The sequence below is a fragment of the Calidris pugnax genome, unplaced genomic scaffold (assembly GCF_001431845.1).
Source record: "Calidris pugnax isolate Ruff unplaced genomic scaffold, ASM143184v1 scaffold41, whole genome shotgun sequence".
NCBI lineage: Eukaryota > Metazoa > Chordata > Aves > Charadriiformes > Scolopacidae > Calidris > Calidris pugnax.
Window position 1 is genome coordinate 1,956,505 of NW_015094509.1, and position 19,668 is coordinate 1,976,172.

The window sequence follows — 19,668 nt, forward strand, 5'->3', positions numbered from 1 at the left end:
GATTGTTGGTTTTTGTTTTTTTTTTTTTTCCCCACAAAACAGCCATGTGTGTTTTGCAGCCTGGCAAAAGACCAAGAGCAAATTCTGGAGGACAAAGGAGATAAACAAACAGTGGTTTAAATTAGCAAACCACAGATTGATAGGCAGCATACCCAGCTAGAGCACAAGTGAAAGTTACGGGAGAGGCTTCAAAAGGCAAGAAGACTGTTTTTGCCAGAAGCAGGATAAAGACCTGCCTGCAGCCTGGAAACAAGCTGGGGTGAGGAGCACCCAGCTCCACACAGCTGCTATATTTGCAAGACTTAAATTGTTTTCTGCAAGAAATTCAGACAGGTTGATGTGGCATGTGCAGTTACAGCCCAGACTGTGCAAAGGAAATCTAGGCATGCTGAATGTGGACTAGTAAGTTTTTCCCCACCTTTTAGAGCAGAGAAAAGCCAATTATCTTGGGCGGAAATACATTTGTAGTCATTTCAGCTAGTGGAAAGAGCTGAAAAACATGGTCTCAGTAACAAGGAGTCAATTCTATCACCTAAATAAATCATTTGCTGCCCTGATGATGCCCTAGAGTCCTGTCTGGCCCCACCTACTGCTCTAGTGAGGCAGGGGTCTCCTGTAGGCACCATGCTTTGTCCATCAGTGTACATGGGTGTCCCACACACAGGTCAAGATACTGTGGGGTACCAGCTATCTGCGTCCAACAAAGTGCCCCTGATCCCTAGGTGTCATTAGTGGAGCACCCATGGCAGTCGGAGAGGGCCATGAGGACAAAAGAAAACACCACTAAATACAAGTATAAAAATACAAGTATAGAAAGGCTATCCCTTCTGTGATTGCATGTGGAAAAGAGTTATGTGCTGTCTCTAAGTTATGATTTCTTCTATCCGGAAATATGACACAGCTGATGAGCATATTATTGATGTCATAGTCAAGGTATTTGCCAGAAATAGCACACAGATCATGGCAGTGGTAGACAATGGACCACAGCTTGATTCTTACAAGTTTAAAAATCAAAGCCTTTGCAAACCATGCAAACATTTTACTTCAAGTGCAGGACATTCACAGTATAAATGTATGGCGGATAGTGGGGCTACAACAGGTAGTCATCTAAGGATGTTATAGCACACAGATTTTAGGGAAGACAGATGTTTTGTGAAAATTAACTAGAAAGATGTAGAAGATCTCATATAAATGATAGCAAAGAAAGAAATATTCAAAGAAAGAAATAGACAGCAGCTTATAAAATGGCCTAAGGAAAATCTGGAGTGAGTTATACCAGAGGAATGTCTGTGAAGGGAGGAAAAGAGAGGGAACATAACCACACAGAGAAAACTTTGTCAGTGCAGGCCATTCAGAAGGACTAGCCAGAAATGTGTCGTGGGATTTATGGAAAAAAAAGATATTATCCAGCTAAGGAAAAGGTGGACATAAGCAGCCCATGACAGATGGTAGCAGCTGAAAGATTGAGAAGGATATGAATACGTGAGAAATTTATTTAAGGAAGAACTGTAAAGGAGATGCAATCACATCTTCAGCAAAATGCTTTCAAAGAAAGTCTTCCCCAAGGAGACCTCCAAGAGGAAATGGCACAGAAGAAAGATTGAAAACTGTGAAACTTCTAAGCGGAAAAGGAAGGAAGGAAGATAACGCAATGATTGTTCAGCCTATGGCAGATTCTTGGAGAATGGAAGAGCTCATCATCCCAGTGTGTGAGGAAGATAAGGACAAGGCAGAAAAGATTCAGATGCACATACAAAATGAAGTTTAAGTTTTGTAAAGGCCAAGACTCTGGAAAAGGGAAAAGTGTAAAAGCATTTGTTGTCCACAGAGAAGAAAAACTGCCAGGGGGACACATGGCCAGGTTCATCTTTGCATTTGAACTGATCTGGCCACAAAAATGAGGAGGTGGCTGGGGTGTCTCTCACCCGTACAAGCAGTTGGGACGCAGGAACCTGACAAAGGCTGTTGTGCCAGGGTCCCTTGCAAGGGACAGACTGTCACCGAGGCGGTTACGCTGACTCTGCCTGCTGGAGACTTGATTAGAAAAATTTCTTAGGCAACTGTAGGTGGTTTATGATTACCTTATTCATGCAGTAATGCTGGATGTGGGACCAGGACATCCTAGTAAAACACAAAGGACAAATTCTGTGGCATAGGCCATAAAGAGGACCAGACATCAGACAGTGAAGGATGAATAACAGTTAAAAATGCAGCAAAATGCATCTGCACAACAGGAGACTAAAAGCAAAAGAAAGACCTTGGAAAAGAGTGGAAGATATGTAGAAAAAAATTTGTGAAGATAACAATTATCACTGTTAGCAATGCTGTATCACTATCTTCATTAGCCAAAAATAAAAGCCAAAACCAAAACTGCAAAGATGGATTTGATCTGAAGAATTAGGCACTTGAGAGAAGTCTGGACTTTCTCCAGCTCCATTCAACAGCCAAAGGTGTGAGAAAGATGAAAAGCAGAAACCAGTCGATGCTGAGGAGCGTCACAGATGCCAGAATGTGAAACAAGAAGCCTGAAGACAAAGAATTGCAGTGGTAAGCCCCACAAAACCCACAGCCAGCTCAGAGGAAATGCTCCCTACCCCAGGACAGCATGTTACTTGCAGGAAACGCTAGGACAATGGGGTGGATGGGAGTATTTCATACAGAAGTTTTTTCCAGTCTGTGGTATCACCTAAAAGAAACTGAACCAAACGGAAAGAGTGGAAGATATGTAGAAAAAAAATTGTGAAGATAACAAGTATCGCTGTTAGCAATGCTGTATCTTCATTAGCCAAAAATAAAAGCCAAAACCAAAACTGCAAAGATGGATTTGATCTGAAGAATTAGGCACTTGAGAGAAGTCTGGACTTTCTCCAGCTCCATTCAACAGCCAAAGGTGTGAGCAAGATGAAAAGCAGAAACCAGTCGATGCTGAGGAGCGTCACAGATGCCAGAATGTGAAACAAGAAGCCTGAAGACAAAGAATTGCAGTGGTAAGCCCCACAAAACCCACAGCCAGCTCAGAGGAAATGCTCCCTACCCCAGGACAGCATGTTACTTGCAGGAAACGCTAGGACAATGGGGTGGATGGGAGTATTTCATACAGAAGTTTTTTCCAGTCTGTGGTATCACCTAAAAGAAACTGAACCAAACGGGGTCTGATTCACTGGCCAAAACTCTCCTTGAGGAAATGTGGCATTTTGTTTGTGACCCTGCAGGCCACTCACCCCCAGCGCAGACCAGGAACCGAATGCCACAGATAAAACATAATTTGCCAGCTTTGCTGAAGACATTATGCAAGAGCCCACAGTGAAAAAAAGGAAGGGGTGGGGAAGAGAGTCTCTTTCCAGCTGAGTTCCTGCCTGCTCCCTACGCAAAATTCCTCCTTCCCATACTTCTCTGAAGATGCGACTGAAGGAACCTCTTCTCTGCAGAGTTTACCAGGACAGGCTAACAAGCATCTGCCCCAACTCCACTGCACAGCAGCCCGTGTCTGCCACAGTCACAGTGACTTCTGCAGAATACGTGCTAGTGCATATTAGGTGTTGGGAGGGAGCTTGTCTACCCCTGCTGATCCCAGGGCAGAAGTCAGTGTTTGCTGACACGCTCTGCAAACTCATCACACCTCTCTCTTCTCCCTGCTGCCCCACATGGATCCAGAATAGGAAGCTGATCTGTTCCTGCATTTACCTACCCTGACACCTCGTAAGGATTTGAATCAGACATACAGGACGTGACGAGGATCTGTCAGCAATGATACATGATCTCTGAAGGCAAGTTTCGACGATGCAGCCGTGTGGGTTTGCTGGTGATGTGACAGACTGAAGACATCTGATGCAGTTTGTGAGATTTCTGCCCGTGGTAATTCCCAATTTTGGTGCAGGGTCATAACCTCAGAGAAGAGCATCTCCACTGCTCTGAAACTTCAAAACGGAGTTAACAGCATCTCCAGAACCTACAGGTGAATCATATCATCCATTCATCCAACATGGGAGGAGGCTACGAGGAACACCCTCCCAACTCAGGAGCAGGTTGCTGCTGCTGGCTGGAACCTTTGCTAACTTAAATGGTTGCGGGTCGGTGGCTAACCAGCCCAGTGCTGGCAAGTCAGCTGTGGGAACATCATGGTCACATTTTAAAGACGTAGACCTGAAAACTTGATGTAAACTATGTAAACAGCACCATGTGTGCTTTATCATAGAATCACAGAATCATAGAATGGTCAGAGTTGGAAGGGACCTTAAAGATCATCTTGTTCCAACCCCCCTGCTCTGGGCAGAGACACCTCCCATCAGAGCAGGTTGTTCAAAGCCCCGTCGAGCCTGGTCCCTGGACATTGCTGTTGCTGCTGCTGATAATAAATAATGTTACTGTTACGGATCTACCATCATGTTCAGGAGAAATAAAATTGCAAATCTGAGTATCCTGTTCCAATTATACATTCCGTGGCATGAAGTATAGGCAGATGTTCACGTTACTGCAGACAAGCTAAGATACAAACAGGCGATGCCCCAGCGGCGCTTTGATCCCTGGGTGGGTGTTTTCACTCCACAGTGAACGTGAAGCATCTTCATCGCTTTGCGTGTGGACTCTGAAAGGTACTCTGATGTTCTTACTCCATGTCCCAGTCTGTGTCATAGGATAGGGCCACGAGGATGATCAGAGGGATGGAGCACCTCTCCTGTGAAGACAGGCTGAGAGAGCTGGGGTTGTTCAGCCTGGAGAAGGCTCCGGGGAGACTTTATAACAGCCTATCAGTACCTGAAGGGAGCTACAGGAGAGCTGGGGAGGGACTCTTTGTCAGGGAGTGCAGTGACAGGACAAGGGGTAACGGTTTTAAATTGGAAGAGGGGAGATTTAGATTAGATACCAGAAAGAAATTCTGTGCTGTGAGGGTGGTGAGAGCCTGGCCCAGGTTGCCCAGAGAAGCTGTGGCTGCCCCATCCCTGGAGGGGTTCAAGGCCAGGCTGGATGGGGCTTGGAGCAACCTGGTCTAGTGGGAGGTGTCCCTGCCCAGGGCAGGGGGTTGGAACTCCATGATCTTTAAGGTCCCTTCCAACCCGAACCATTCTATGATTCTATGATTCTATATGGAGCTTTGGAGGGGGAAGGGGGCAGGGAGCAGCTAAAGGGTCTGTAGTCCTCCTCTCCCCATTAGCACCTGGTCTAACATGTAATCCAGGCCTGGTAATACTAGAAGTTTCTTGTGCCTGTGCTTCCAGCTCCCACGGCAGCTGCAACTGAGGCTGCAACTGGGTTTACTGGGTTGCACACATTGGCCAAAAGCCTTCTGGTAACAAGCGCAAAACCACCTTTGCTGGTAGGTGAGGGGGTGAGAGTATTTTTTTAATTTCCTATATAACTTGACAATATGTTTGTTTTTTTTTAAGATGAGGGTAAAACCAAAATTACACTAGGTTTGCTGGAACATTCAGCAATGACGCTTTTCCAGAAGTCTGAAGCAAAATTTGCACTGTGTAAAATCCTACTACTATGGAGTGTCATTTACAGATGAGTTATGCCAAATATAATTTTGCTTAGATTTTCAGAGGCAGTCCTGGGTTCCTGTAGGCCACAGTAGGCAGCTCTGTCTTGAAAACATCGCACAAACATGAAGCAATTAATACACTCAAAAGAGTAGACAAAATCATCAAATGCATTTGTTAATTGAGAAGTATAACCAAAGGTGGCTGGTAGTGATGTTTTGGCCAAGAATTTCTATAACAGCCATTTAAGCAATTGGTAACTCAATAATACGCACTAGTTTCTTCAGACACACTTCTAGAAATACCAGAAAGTCATAGTTCTTCTAGTCACAAATCTTTCAGTCTACTTGCCATCACACCACAGCTTCCTTTTTTCATTAACCTTTTACTTTCAAGGTTAATAGTTGTTCAGATATAAGGTTTAATAAATTCAAGATTCAAATAGTTCATACCAATGGAATTAATCCTGCATTTTTGTTTTCCCACATGAATATTTGTTTGTGACTTCTATGTTTGTTGTAGATTTAAAATATTGGCTTTGATACAAAACATGCATTATTTATGAGAGACTGGACAAGGTGCAAGCTGCTAGCATACTTACTGAGCTATTACACAAAATGTTATGGAAATGTTACTAAAATGCCCTATTTCATACTCAGATCAGCTTCAGAAGAAGCATTTAATACTTGAGAAAAGTTAAGTGATAGGTTTATGCAAAACTCGTCAAGGAAGATCTTGTTTTACATCAAGCTAAACAGAGAATCCCCTTCCCTTGGGAAGTTGGAAAGTGTCATTATCTGTTTTCGTCCCGTTTTATCATCCCAAAGAAAGCTGACATTTCAACATTTCCTACATGAAACCAGCACTTAGTCATCATCAAGAATTAGACTTCAGCAATAGGCAAGACAGGAACTTCTTAAAGCTGGTCCAGAGGAGGGCCACAAAAATGATCCATGAGCTGCCACACCTCCTGTGAGGACAGGCTGAGGGAGCTGGGGTGGTTCAGCCTGGGGAAGAGAAGGCCCCAGGGAGACCCCATAGTGGCCTTTCAGTACTTAAAAGTGGTTTATAAAAAAGGTAGCAAAAGACTTTTCAACAGGGCCTGTAAGTGACAGGACAAGAGGCAATGTTTTTAAATGGAAAGAGGGTAGATTTAGATTGAACGTAAGGAGGCAATTTCTTATGAGGAGGGTGGTGAGACACAGAAACAAGCTGCCCAGAGAAGCTGTGGCTGCCCCATCCCTGGAGGGGTTCAAGGCCAGGCTGGATGGGGCTTGGAGCAACCTGGGCTGGTGGGAGGTGTCCCTGCCCAGGGCAAGGGGGTTGGACTAGATGATTTTTTAAGGTCCCTTCCAACACAAACAATTCCGTGATTCTCTGAATCTACTAATAGCTGTAAATTCTGCTGCAGTTCCATTTATCATTATACCAGTCAATCAAGTTGGTTGTATTTTTCACCGATGTTTACTCTCCTACACTCAAAGATACCAATTGCTGCATTTGACTGTTTAAAGGTATTATTTCAAGGTACATCCTGGAGAAACACAGAAGACAAATTCCAAAGCTTTGATTAGGAAACATCATGGTAAAGAATCATGTTGAAACAAGGCTAAAAATACTTGCTTCCAGTCATCTCAATGTTAAACTTTCATTTCCCATTGCGGTGTAGCTCCACAGCTTGAAAGAGCTTGTTGTTTCAAGTAAAGATGCCCCATTCTTTCCCACAGGCATGGCAAGCTGGTCAAACTACATCTTCCAGAACGTATGAGCCAGAGCAGTCAGAGGGAAAGCACTGTGCTACAGCAGGAGTTGTAATTTCCCAGGAACATCAGCCAAACCGAGAAACTGTGACAAAATAAAAAACTGCCTATTAAAATTCTGATTTTTTTTTTTTTCAGAAAGTACACTTTCCAATGTAAAATAAAAATTTCTAGTCAGCCCTCAACATTTCTAAAACCTAGACTGCTTTCTTGTCAAGCTCAGGAAAGCGGTGAATGAAGTTAGTCTCATCCCATTTCTACATGGATCTGGAAACGAGATCCTGGGTGAACGACCTCCTGTAAATGAGGTGGGGGCGTGCAGACTGTCTTCTCTAGGACTTTCCCTCGTGCAAAGAACATGGAGAGGAGAGAAAGTCTTTGACTCCAGGCTTGTCCCAACTCATGCAATGACTATTGGAGCCAGGGAGGCACTGAGGATGAAATAAACTTCACCCTTCAGGTAAAAGAGTAGCGTACCTTCAGGAAGGCTGGGATTCACTCTCCCTGTGTATTTCCTGGATTTCTGACTCTTTGAAGCAATTTTGGAAACAAGTAATTTAAATAAAGGCTGATCTATATTTAGAGTTGTGCCAACAGAGCAAGCAATCCAATTTTACTGAAATACAACTCAAGCAAGAATCTTGAAGTGAGCTCAAAAAATTAGGTTATTTTACAGCCAGATGCAGCTGGAGTCAATGATTTATAGTACTTCACTCACGGTTCCACAGTCAGGATGACACTGCAGAAGGAAGAAAGCAGTAGAAGAATCCTAAACAAGTGGTATCCAATTAAAAAATGAATATATAATGCCCGTTGACCTGAAATGAAGATTTAATTCCCATTGGTGCAGCTTTTTACTCGAGCAGAAAGAGTAACAAATAGAGTTGTGTGTCACACGCTAGTCCATTCATGCTCTCACCCCGTTGCAGCAATACCAAACTGCTTTCCAGTAGTGCATTAAGCAACACCTCATTTGTTCTCCTTCCTCCGCCCCAGGGGAGAGGTTTGTAGACTCATTTATTTTGATAATTTGGGTGCTTTTCTTTAACGTATATGTTGCAATGAATTTATGTCATAAAGACAGGTTAAAGAAATCTTGTTGACATTTGGATGATGATGTTTGTGATAGTCTCAGCTCCTGAGGGAATTCATTCCATAGTCTTGGACCAGACTTTGAAAGTCTCTAACCTACTGCACCAAGAATATTAAGGACAAGGAGTAAATACTTTTTTACTTTATTTTTGTCTTGTTTTTTTGCCTTGAGCTTTAGCCTATATTTCAGATCACTGGTTTTGAAAGTCAGGTGTGCACACCTAAGGGGTGTGCAAGACAATCCATTGGGGTGAGGCAAGAAAATAAATTTTGTACCATTAGTAAATCAATAAATAAAATTTAAAGGGTGCTTATTTTATCTTTAGCTTATCCCTTTTTAATTTCTATTTTTGTGTATGTTTTATAATGTACATAATGTATTGAGACAATAAAACATTTATTCAATTTAAAAGTTAAAAAAATATACGTATATTGGGGGTGCATGCTCAGAATTTTTTTAGTGGTAGGTGTACACTATCAATAAAGTTTGGAGACCACTGTTGTAGGTAGCAGTCCCCTGATGGCAGCGCACCCTCACAACACAGACTAAGATCCTGAGTTTCAATCAGTATTCATAAGTCAATGTGAAAAAAAACCCCAAATGTCTGTTAAGAATATTTAAAAGAACCGCTGCTGTTGTGGAGAGTTGCTACATGCTTCCCCTACCGCACGGATTTCCCTGGTGCCAAGAATCTCCTGCAGAACTAGTGTGTGGCTGCTGTCTAACCAAGAGGTGGAAGGAATATGAGAAACGGGCATGGCAAGCCTGCCGACACAGGAGAGATGATTAAACACTGCTGGCTTCATGAGCTTCCATGTGGGTATCAACAAAAAACCCAGAATTGCTTGCAAACTGGACTGAACAGACTGTGGGTTTGTTGTGCATCTGTACAAAGGAAACTACAGCACACATGTAAACGCTTCAAAAACATTTCTGTGAGCACCTCGTCTGCCTTGCTGAGATTTCTGACCCCCGAGCTGATACCATTACGTTGTGTCCTCGGAAACTCAATGGAACTGCTGAAATGAGCATGTTGATGTAGCTGGGTGACCGGCGCTAAGTGCTTTAGCATTAGTACCTGGTTTTGAAAATGGAGCCTCCCTAGATTAAATCAAAATATCACAAAGGTGCCAACTGTAATTTTTAAAATCCATGTATATAGATGTGTCTGCAGGGCTTTTTTTTGTTTACCCTACTTTAACATAATTAACTCAATTATGATATATGCCTAGTTTCTAGGAATGCTTACAGAATACACTGACAGAAAGTTAAGTAGCCACTTCCATTTAATGTCAATAGTACATTCATTGATTTTCTCACACGCAAGAACAATTAAACATTTTCCAGCTTACTTACAACTTCCAGAAAAGCTTGAGTAGTTACAATGAGATAAGCTTGAAATTTTCCTGACTAAACCAGGATTTTACAAAGCATTAGAGCTCACATTTTAGCAATAGTATTAAAAAATGGGGTTTTTCTCCTAGTGAAAATAGACATGCCTTTCCAAAACACCCATTTGGCACCAACAACCTCACAGCAAGATAAGGCTGTTAAGATTCAGTAGATTAGGACAACAGCCTAATACCACAAGGAGGAGGAAGAGGAGCAAAATAAAGGATGTTGAGCAAGAATGCTTCAGACAAGTACCAGAGGTGCTGATGCTTCTGGGACACACTCCAGGTCCATGCCATAGAGAAGGGAACAGCCACCCATGTTTAGCCAACCCTAAACAGACTATCCAAGGTGGCCACGGACTACTGCTATGATTATAATTTGGATGGGGTGATGCAATAGGCATAATGTCATCAACACTGGATGTGGGAACCCACACTGTGTGGAGAGGAACATGTGGGCACGGTTGAGGGCTTTGATGGTTTGGGGAGATGTACCTTAGGGAGAGGCACGGCGTGAGGGCAGCGCAAAGGCAGTCAGCATTGCTGGGGACTCCTTCCTTGCTTGCAGTGACCTGCTTTGGGAAAAGAAAAATAAAAAGAAAAAAAGAAAAGGAAGCATTAGGTCAGGGAATGGCTGGTGAAGTGGGCAGGTGACATCAGTAAGGACAAAATGGGGTGTCAGGGCCCTGAGCTCATGCCCGTCCTCCCGGGAGGTTTGGCTGCCTGGGCTCAGGGCCAGCTCAGAGACAGTGCAGCTGGTGACCTTGGGGAAAGCTCTTTCCAAATGCAATGCAGGGAGGCTTCAGCCAGGGCTGTCCCTCCTTCCCCTGGGACCTGCTTTGGAGTCTCCTCCCCTTGCTCCCTGCCTGGGTTACGCTGCAGCCATGCCTGGGCACTGACTGCCAAAGATGGCCGGGAGAAAACATCTGCAGGATTGTGCCCGGCATCGGCAACAGCAGAAACAGCAACATCCTATAATGAGGACATCACTAACAATGTTTGAGATCACCAACCCTGTTCCTTACCGACACGGCATTAGCATCTTTGCTGACAGATGTCACTCAATTTAAGGAATTTTGGTTTTGTTCTGGTTTGAGGACTCATGCTTTCTACGAACTTTGGTAACCTAGGACAAAGAGAGTACTATTGGCCCACTTGGCAGGCTTGGAAATAAGAAAAATGGCACTGATCAAAGTTCTGGGGAAAGTACAGTTGTTTAAATATCCACAAGAGGAGCTTCGCTCCCTTCCTTAAAGGTAGGATTAAAGTGTATCTTTCACAGTTTGTTCACCTACTGATAAAGCAAATCTGTCCCAGTTGCAGACTCAAAAATACAGGACTACTATGGCGGACCATCAAAAACCATAAAATAACAAGAACATACTATTTTTTCAGTCAGGTAAAAGTTGAAATCCAGCAGCTTTCAGAGCTGACCTCCACTCAGAGCAGACATCTAACCCAAAGACAGACAAAAGGATCGGAAAGATGCAATTAAGACTACCAGATCTTGGGTATAAACAGGCTAAGTTACTTTAAAAGAGGGCTGGAACAAAGAGGAAACGCCTCACATTTGCTAAAACTAAACTGGCCATACCTGTAAGTGTAGGAATACAGAAAAAAAATCCCTCCATCGCCAAAGCACTTGGCCCCAAGGAGTGAGCAGATTTCCACCTCCTGCAGCATGCTCCAGATCAGCTTTTCCAGTCCTACTTCAGAAAAAAATATCTCTTTAGCAAAACCCTGTGTTCTTTCTTCATAGAAGCACATGAAAACATCCTTATCTAGAGGTAAACACATGCTCAAGTGCTTTACCGGACCAAAAAAAAAGTATTTTTCATTTAGGCTGCAGGTGATTTACTAAACCAAATAGCAGTGCTGTCCATGTGGAGAATAGAAAAGGAAAAAAAGGAACAAGAAGAAACAACGATGTGAAGCTAGAACATTAAGATTGGACTAATTGGAATGTTCCAAAACAAGGAATATAGTTAGTAGCCATAATAGCAACAACAGCAGTGGATAAAGCACAATCTCTTGGTAAGCATGTCTAGAAGCCTGTTGTGGTTGAACCCCAGCCAGCAGCTAGGACCACACAGCCTCTCACTCACCTCCTCGTTCTCCCCAAAAAGGGCAGGGAGAAGCGGGAGAAAAGGAAGGGAAAGGGAAAAAACTCTCATGGGTTGAGATAAAGACAGTTTAACAGAACAAAAGCGTAAAAGGAAAATAACAATAATTAAAAAACTAATAGTAATGGTAAAAGATTATAGAAGACACGAGTCACTCTCACCGCCCAGTGAACTGCTTGCCCAGCCCAACCTGAGGAGAGATCAGATTCCCCACCACCACCTGGCCAACCCCCAATTAGATACCGAGTGTGATGTCTATGGTACAGAATATTCCAGACCCGAGGAGAGATCAGATTCCCCCCACCACCCAGCCAACCCCCAATTAGATACTGAGTGTGATGTCTATGGTACAGAATATTCCACTGGCCATTCCGTTGTTCTGTCTGTGCTCCTTCTCAGGTTCTGTAGGTAGCTGAAAAAAGTCACTTAGCAACAACTAAAACAATGCATCACTGACATTCTTTTCATACCAAATCCGAAAACACAGCAACGTCTAGAAAGAAAATTATACTCTATCTCAGCTGAAACCAAGACAAAGTCCCAGCCTGAAAATACAAGAAAATACAAACTAAAGAGATCAGGAAAATAATGAAAAGGAGAAGAGAGAAAGCATAAGACAGACTCTTTAATGAATCTGCCACAGCTCACCAAAGACAGCAGGAGAACCCATGAAAGGAGGGAAGCCACTATCTGCCCCATGGGCCTTTCAGGCAAGGTGATGGTGTAGCCCGGGGAGAAGGCTCTACAACAGGAAGGACACACCTGGAAAGAGTGTACAAAGACATCTGGTCACAGCCAGGCAGACAAAACTCTTCTCAAAGGTCTGTGCAGTTCGACCCCTCTGGGTTTAAGAGTAATGGGAGTCATGTGCATGGTGGCCATGAGAAAACGTGCAAACTGAGAGTGAAGACTCCATGATGTGAACTTCCCCCAGAAGTGTGAAATCAGTGTGACACAGCCCCGAAATGGGCCATCCCTTGGCTGAGGGACAGCAGTGCCACCCCGCATCCAGGGCTCCCCGTGCATCTGGCACCCTTTAAAGGAATAGCTCAGGTTCTGGATAAGAAAATTACAAATTTAATTTTGTTAGTCATTGCTATTCACCTGTTAGACCTTTTCACATTGTTTTGCCAAGTTAGAAGGCTTTAACACATCTGGATGCTTTCGAATGGGTTTGTATTGCCAGAGCTCTAGAGAAGTACTTAGTATAAAAGAGAATTAAGCCAGGAATATGTACCAAAAAAGGCACGGACATGTCTGGAAGAGCTACGATGCCCACGGCGCGTGCAGGACGAAGTCAGCTGGCAGACAGGTGTGCCGTCGGTGGCATTATCGTTCTCCCAGCTGTTTCTCACCACTCCTCTGCTGAGAGCTCCCACCCCTGCAGCTCTGTTGGCAGAAGGCATTAAGGGAGCGCTCCTTCGCGTGCTTCCAACAAGTCAGACGGATTACTCAACAAAGAGGGTTTAAACCAACCTGCTCGCTTTGCCTGAAGCGAATTAAAGCGCTCTTAAACAAAACCTTTCACCGGCAGAGCCGCAGCAGCAGCAACTGCAGCATCAAAGGGGCAGCGTGTAGGTGCAAACTGGCAAAATCTTCAAATGGCACAGTTAGACCTGGAACACACTGTCTGTCCGTAGGTGTACAAGTACGCACAAGCCGTAGCATTTTACACACAGCATTGCGCAACACCCGTCCACGCGGGTATTTTATTCTGCAGCAAATACAAAGTTAATACAATCACACTGAAAATTCCTCCTCGTGGGCTAGGCTAAGGCATGTTATCTCATACTTGCTGTGTGCTAAGAGCACACAAGGAAACAGTTATCAGATGATAGATGGTAAGTTTTAACTCATAATACCTTCCTAACCTGTGATTGTGCAGAATTAAGTAACTGGCCTGGAAAACTTTGTGATTTACCTTTCCAAATATCACTTACAAGGTATTCCAAGAGGAACAACTGCACTAACTCAATTTGAAATCAGTTTACTACAGAAACAGCTACTGACTAGAGTCCAAACGTTCTGCCGCCACTTTACAAATGTGTGAGTTTCAATTATTGGGAATTACACTTTCAAAAGAACTTCTCTAATGGTAATCTGGAAGTGAGGACTGAGATATGAATAGATGTGCCCGTGCCAGGCCGGACAGCACTGAAATCCCAGCGCACAAGCCTTCCCAAGGCACTCGGTGCTCCCCAGGCAGCTGAACCCATGCCGCCAAGATCTATTTGGGTATGTCTGCCTCAGCAGCACCTCAGCAGGCAGCACAACCATAACTTCAGACCAGGGACGGCATCGAGGTTCCTGAGTACTTCTTTGTGAGCTTCGATCATTGTATTCTCTTCCTAGTACTTGTCCTGTGGAACAGCACAGCTCATACTACAAAGTAACAGCTTATACTACTTATTTTCTGCTATGATCTATTTTTCCACTTAGAATCATAGAATCACAGAATCACAGAATGGTTAGAGTTGGAAGGGACCTTAGCGACCATCTAGTTCCAACCCCCCTGCCCTGGGCAGGGACACCTCCCACCAGACCAGGTTGCTCCAAGCCCCATCCAGCCTGGCCTTGAACCCCTCCAGGGATGGGGCAGCCACAGCTTCTCTGGGCAACCTGGGCCAGGCTCTCACCACCCTCACAGCAAAGAATTTCTTCCTGATCTAAATCTAAATCTCCCCTCTTCCAGTTTAAAACCCTCCTCAGGGCTGCTCTCCAGCCATTCTCCGCCCAACCTGTATTTGTGCCTGGAATTGCCACGTCCCAGGTGCAGGACCCTGCACTTGGTTTGGTTGAACTTCATGCGATTTGCACAAGCCCAGCTCTCCAGCCTGTCCAGGTCCCTCTGGATGCCATCCCTTCCCTCCAGTGTGTCGACTGCGTCATCGAGCTTGGTGTCATCAGCAAACTTGCTGAGGGTGCACTCAATCCCACTGTCCATGTCTCTAACAAAGCTGTTGAACAGCACTGGTCCCAGTAGTGACCCCTGAGGAACACCACTTGTCACTGGCTGCCAACTGGACATTGAACCATTGACCGTAACCCTTTGAGTGCGGCCATCCAGCCAGACTGCGTCACCGAGCTTGGTGTCATTGGCAAACTTGCGGAGGGTGCACTCAATCCCACTGTCCATGTCTCTAACAAAGATGTTGAACAGCACTGGTCCCAGTAGTGACCCCTGAGGAACACCACTTGTCACTGGCTGCCAACTGGACATTGAACCATTGACCGTAACCCTTTGAGTGCGGCCATACAGCCAGTTCCTTATCCACCGAGGGGTCCATTCATCGAATCCATGACTTTCCAATTTGTAGACCACTTTTCACATATCAGGACAAATGTTCTTGCCCCAGTAATCATAAGGTTCCAATTCTGACACAGTCACGTTGCTGTGTGATCCCCACAGCAGAGCAGCCTATTCTGCAGAGTAAGGCTTTTGCTTGAGAGACAAAGGAGCCACCTCTCCTACCACTGCACTTCTAGCTTCCAAAACCCCTCAGTATGCAGGAGTATTTGAACTGAAACTTTCATATGCCCAGGAACATACATTTCCAATAACACAAAAACCATGTTAGTAAAACTTGCACTCTCATCCAAAAAAATCTTGAATCTTCCTTCCTGTATGAACACCCTTTACAGATCTCCAGGGATAGGACAACAACCCATCAGTTTCAGAAGCTATTTTGGAAGAGGCAGCCTCATCACAAAAGTGTTTCTTAGGTCCTTGCAGGAATTTCAGGACACAAATCTTCCCAGATATAATGTGCTATTAGTACCAGTAATGTTTTGCTGAAAATGCTGTGACTGGTATAGACTGGAATTGCATGATGTCTCTCATGGCATGATCTAGATCTCACTCATTTCTGTAAGAGTTAGATCAGACTTTAAATACTCTTCCTCAACTGCAACAAAAGGAGACACTGGATGTGCGTAACAACCTCACCACGTCTATGGATACCACGCTGTCCCCAATCAACAGGGTATCCTACATCAGGCATCATACAGCAGGAATTTCAGGACACAAATTTTCCCAGATATAATGTGCTGTGATATAAATGCTGTGACTGGTATACACTGGAATTGCACGATGTCTCTCATGGCATGATCTAGATCTCACTCATTTCTGTAAGAGTTAGATCAGACTTTAAATACTCTTCCTCAACTGCAACAAAAGGAGACACTGGATGTGCGTAACAACCTCACCACGTCTATGGATACCATGCTGTCCCTAATCAACAGGGTACCCTACATCAGGCATCATGTGAGAATTTCATCCTCAGAGTCTTGCACAAGGGCAAAAAGCAAAAGATCCTGTTCTTCGTGTAGGACGCTGTCCCCAATCAACAGGGTATCCTACATCAGGCATCATATGAGAATGTCATCCTCAGAGTCTTGCACAAGGGGTTTTATCATCTAAAAGCAAAAGATCCTGTTCTTCGTGTAGGAGCTTGAGATTTGTTAATTGAAACCCTAATTCAGCAAAATATACAAGCACACATTTAAATGTTCGGCTTTAAGTAGTATTAAACAGGGAATTGATTAGTGATGATATTCACCCACAAAGGAGTTTTATAAACCATTCTCCCCAAATATACATACAGCTGGAGTGATAAGCAGGATTCTTTGTGATGTTCACCCCCTTTCACAGCATTATGCCCATTTAAATCTTTTTAAATATTGGACTTTCAGATCCTGGAAAACAAAAGTGACAACCAATGTCTTCCTAGGGTATGTTCCCTGCACATAGTACTACCAGTGACTGGAAAACACACAGTTTGGATTTGGATTATTCTAGATTTAGAGCAAAAAGGCACAGGGCAGCAGCATATATATCATGATGCATCAATTACTAATTCTGCTCTCTCACTTTTCTCTTGCAGAAAGCCAAATCAGTTTTATGATCCTTCGCCAACAAACAGTGGGAGATTTTTATGTCTTTCTGTAGCACAGGAGAAAGCAGCAGAAAGAACCAAAGGACTACCAGAGAAGTAAGGAGGCTGCATGTTGTATTGTCAGGGAAGAAATCAGTGAAGATTTCTCTCCTGTAGTGTCCCATCAAAGAGTGGAAAAAGAAAGAGATTCTAGCTGATTGTCCAAATACATGAACTTTGGCAGTAACACTACTGACTCTCAAGAGACTACGGGTGAAAAAGGTATGTTAAAGAATTACCACGGCGTGCACATCAATGATTTTTTTCAACTATGAACCTTACTAGCATGTGGGTTTGCCAGGGGGAATGGAAAACCAGTTGGTGAAGAAACAGCAAATTAATGTTTCTACAAAATAAATGTATTTTTGCTACAGCATCTCAGGATGCTTTTTGAAATATTTATTCCCATCATGAATGTAATATAAAACCTAATTTACAACAAAGCACTCGGAAAACAAGAATTTCTGCAATGAAGATTAAGTGGCTTGAAAACTTTCACAAATTAGTGACATAAAAAGTGTTCCGCAAAAGTTAAGATTACTGCGGAGACCTGTGTCTGTGAAGACACTGACTAAAACGGAATTAGCAAACAGACCAGTACAACCTCAATTCTGGTGTGACAGAGCCACTACAGACTAATTAAATCAGCCACAATGATTCTGTTTAGTTCCCCTTGCCGAGTGCACTGCACAGTGGTGCAATCCCTTGTAGCAAGCTGGCAGAGCAAAAGCATGATGAGAGGATTTGGGAGGAGCTATCACCAAAGGTCTTCTCAGCAAACAGTCCAGGAGAGGCTGAGATGTTGTCCCTGAGCTTAACTTTGAGGCTGGCCCGGCTTTGAACTGAGCGAATTCCTGAGGTTTCCTCCAATCTAAATTATTTTATGGTTCTGTATCGATTCGTTGGCACTCTATATTACCTGCTGTTATCAAATGACACTTCTTCGTACTCCAAAACAGGGACGCTAGAGCTCATTACCCTACCAGCCCTCCTCTGTATCTTATCCCAGCTCATTCCTGGGTGTCCACTGGGTAGGTTTTGAACATACCAGTCCTGGGAGCAGGTTACATTCCCCGAGATCACAAGTAGTCTCTGCTTCGTAAATGTGAGTCCCGGCCAGGATTCTTAAGGTAAACTTCTGCATACGCTCGCTGCAGTCTGCACTAGTTTGAACATTTAGTAAGAAATAATCTACAACGCCAAACATTTAAAAACAAAACAAGTTTCAAACAGGTAAGAAATTCTAACGTAGGTAAGTGATGAGGCACTAGTCAACTGACGAACGCTGACAAGCAGGGATCAAGTGCCACAGGAATCCAAAAATACTGATCCAGCACAAAGCCTAAAACTTTATGAAATAGGGGTTGGTTTTGCATTTTACGGAGGCTGCATCAGGGGAACACTTTGCTTGGATGGACCCATATCTGAGTCGCTATCTCCACCCTGTGCCCCAGTTAGGCACAGCAAATTGCAAGATTCATTATCTCCCATTATTTCTCTGTCCCCTTGCCTAAATTTAGACCATCTTTGCTCTTCTCCTGGAAACCTGATACTGAGTTTTACAGTTTCTCTGTTTCTCCATGACCAACTCTCCTCTCCCTCCCAGAATTTTAGAAAGATTCTCTTAATCTTGCCAGAAGCCAAAGTTCATTTTTCTGCCAAAGGTCTCCTTTTCCCAAGTAACTCTTGGGAAGGAGGAAAGCATTCCTGCTTATGGCATTATTAACGGCATTTATAATATCCTTGCAAACTCTTCTGAGAAGTTTAAGTCAAAGTCAACTCTCCCAGACCCCTTCCAATTTTCAGGCCAATTCCCAGAGGAGTATCTTTTTTTATTGCAGAATAAATGACGTTATATGACTGCAACACCACCACACTTCTTCATCTGGAAGCCTCCACAGCTCTCCCTCTCTGACATCTTTTGTTACCTGCTGTACTGCGCCTGGGTGGGATGGAATTAATTTTTTCCTTAGCAGGCTGTATGGGGCTGGGGTGTAGATCTGTGACCCCTGAAGGGTGTTGGCACAGCACCGAGGCCGTTTGTGTTTCTTACTCTGCCCTCCCAGGTTGGGGGTGCCGAAGAGGTTGGGGAGCTGACACAACGGGGCAGATGATCAACAGAAGAGATATTCATGGAATCATAGAATGGTTTGGGTTGGAAGGGACCTTAAAGATCATGGAGTTCCAACCCCCTGCCCTGGGCAGGGACACCTCCCACCAGACCAGGTTGCTCCAAGCCCCATCCAGCCTGGCCTTGAACCCCTCCAGGGATGGGGCAGCCACAGCTTCTCTGGGCAACCTGGGCCAGGCTCTCACCACCCTCACAGTGGAAGATTTCTTCCTGAGATCTCATCTAAATCTCCCCTCTTTCTGTTCGAAGCCATGGCCCCTCATCTTACATGCCTTTGCCTCATCGCTACATGCCTTTGGAAAGAGCCCCTCTCCACCCTTCTTGTCCGCCCGCGGAGGTGGGGATTAGAGAAGTTAACCATCTCTTTTACCTCAGGAACCGGCGAGGCACCGCTGCACCCGCAGCAGCTGGAGATGCCCGGGCGCCGCCCGCCCCCTTTCCCTTCTCCCCCCCGCCCCGTTATTTCCACTCACTCAGCCATGGTGTACCTTGACCCGCCAGCTCTCCTTGCCTTCCCTCTTCTCTCTGCCTCCCGGGGGGACGGGGAGTCACCTCACCGGGCGCGGCTGTGGCGGGAGGGCGGCCGTGTGTCATCCCCCCTCCCCGCGCGCGCTCCCCTCACGCCTCGACCCCTTGGGCCCCGCGGAGGGACCCGCCCCGCGCCCGGGCCCCGCGCCGGGCACGTGCGGCTCCGCGCAGGCGCTGCGCGCGGCTCTGCCACTTAACGGTACTGGGCCCCTCACGGGCTGGCTC

At 44.7% G+C, this 19,668-nt stretch overlaps 1 protein-coding gene across 8 annotated transcripts; it reads right to left on the bottom strand.

Moving 5' to 3' along the window:
* Positions 1–6,928: 6,928 nt before the first annotated feature.
* Positions 6,929–19,655, bottom strand: LOC106902296. Of its 8 annotated transcripts, XM_014965680.1 has the most exons (7): positions 19,404–19,655; positions 17,833–17,942; positions 12,499–12,612; positions 12,181–12,262; positions 11,322–11,433; positions 10,223–10,299; positions 6,929–7,325 (listed from the first exon to the last, which is right to left on the bottom strand). In XM_014965680.1, the coding sequence occupies exons 1-6, from the start codon at positions 19,507–19,509 to the stop codon at positions 10,224–10,226; spliced, it is 600 nt and encodes a 199-aa protein (XP_014821166.1). In that variant the 5' UTR covers positions 19,510–19,655; the 3' UTR covers positions 6,929–7,325; position 10,223. The 8 variants fall into 8 exon arrangements, 1 of the variants encoding a protein (XP_014821166.1); XR_001414476.1 differs by lacking the exons at positions 12,181–12,262; positions 17,833–17,942 and adding an exon at positions 7,718–7,979 and having other exon boundaries at positions 19,389–19,655; XR_001414477.1 differs by lacking the exons at positions 12,181–12,262; positions 17,833–17,942 and adding an exon at positions 7,718–7,979 and having other exon boundaries at positions 10,223–10,302; positions 19,389–19,655.
* Positions 19,656–19,668: the final 13 nt, after the last annotated feature.

What these genes read in the sequence shown, in the direction of transcription:
- LOC106902296 (XM_014965680.1), bottom strand. Translation starts at nt 19,509, where the DNA reads ATGACACACGGCCGCCCTCCCGCCACAGCCGCGCCCGGTGAGGTGACT. An exon ending in TACCATAGACATCACACTCA is followed by an intron (nt 11,434 to 12,180) that starts GTATCTAATTGG and finishes TTTCTGAAGTAG; the next exon opens with GACTGGAAAAGCTGATCTGG. An exon ending in CTGTATTCCTACACTTACAG is followed by an intron (nt 10,300 to 11,321) that starts GTATGGCCAGTT and finishes TTCCCAAAGCAG; the next exon opens with GTCACTGCAAGCAAGGAAGG.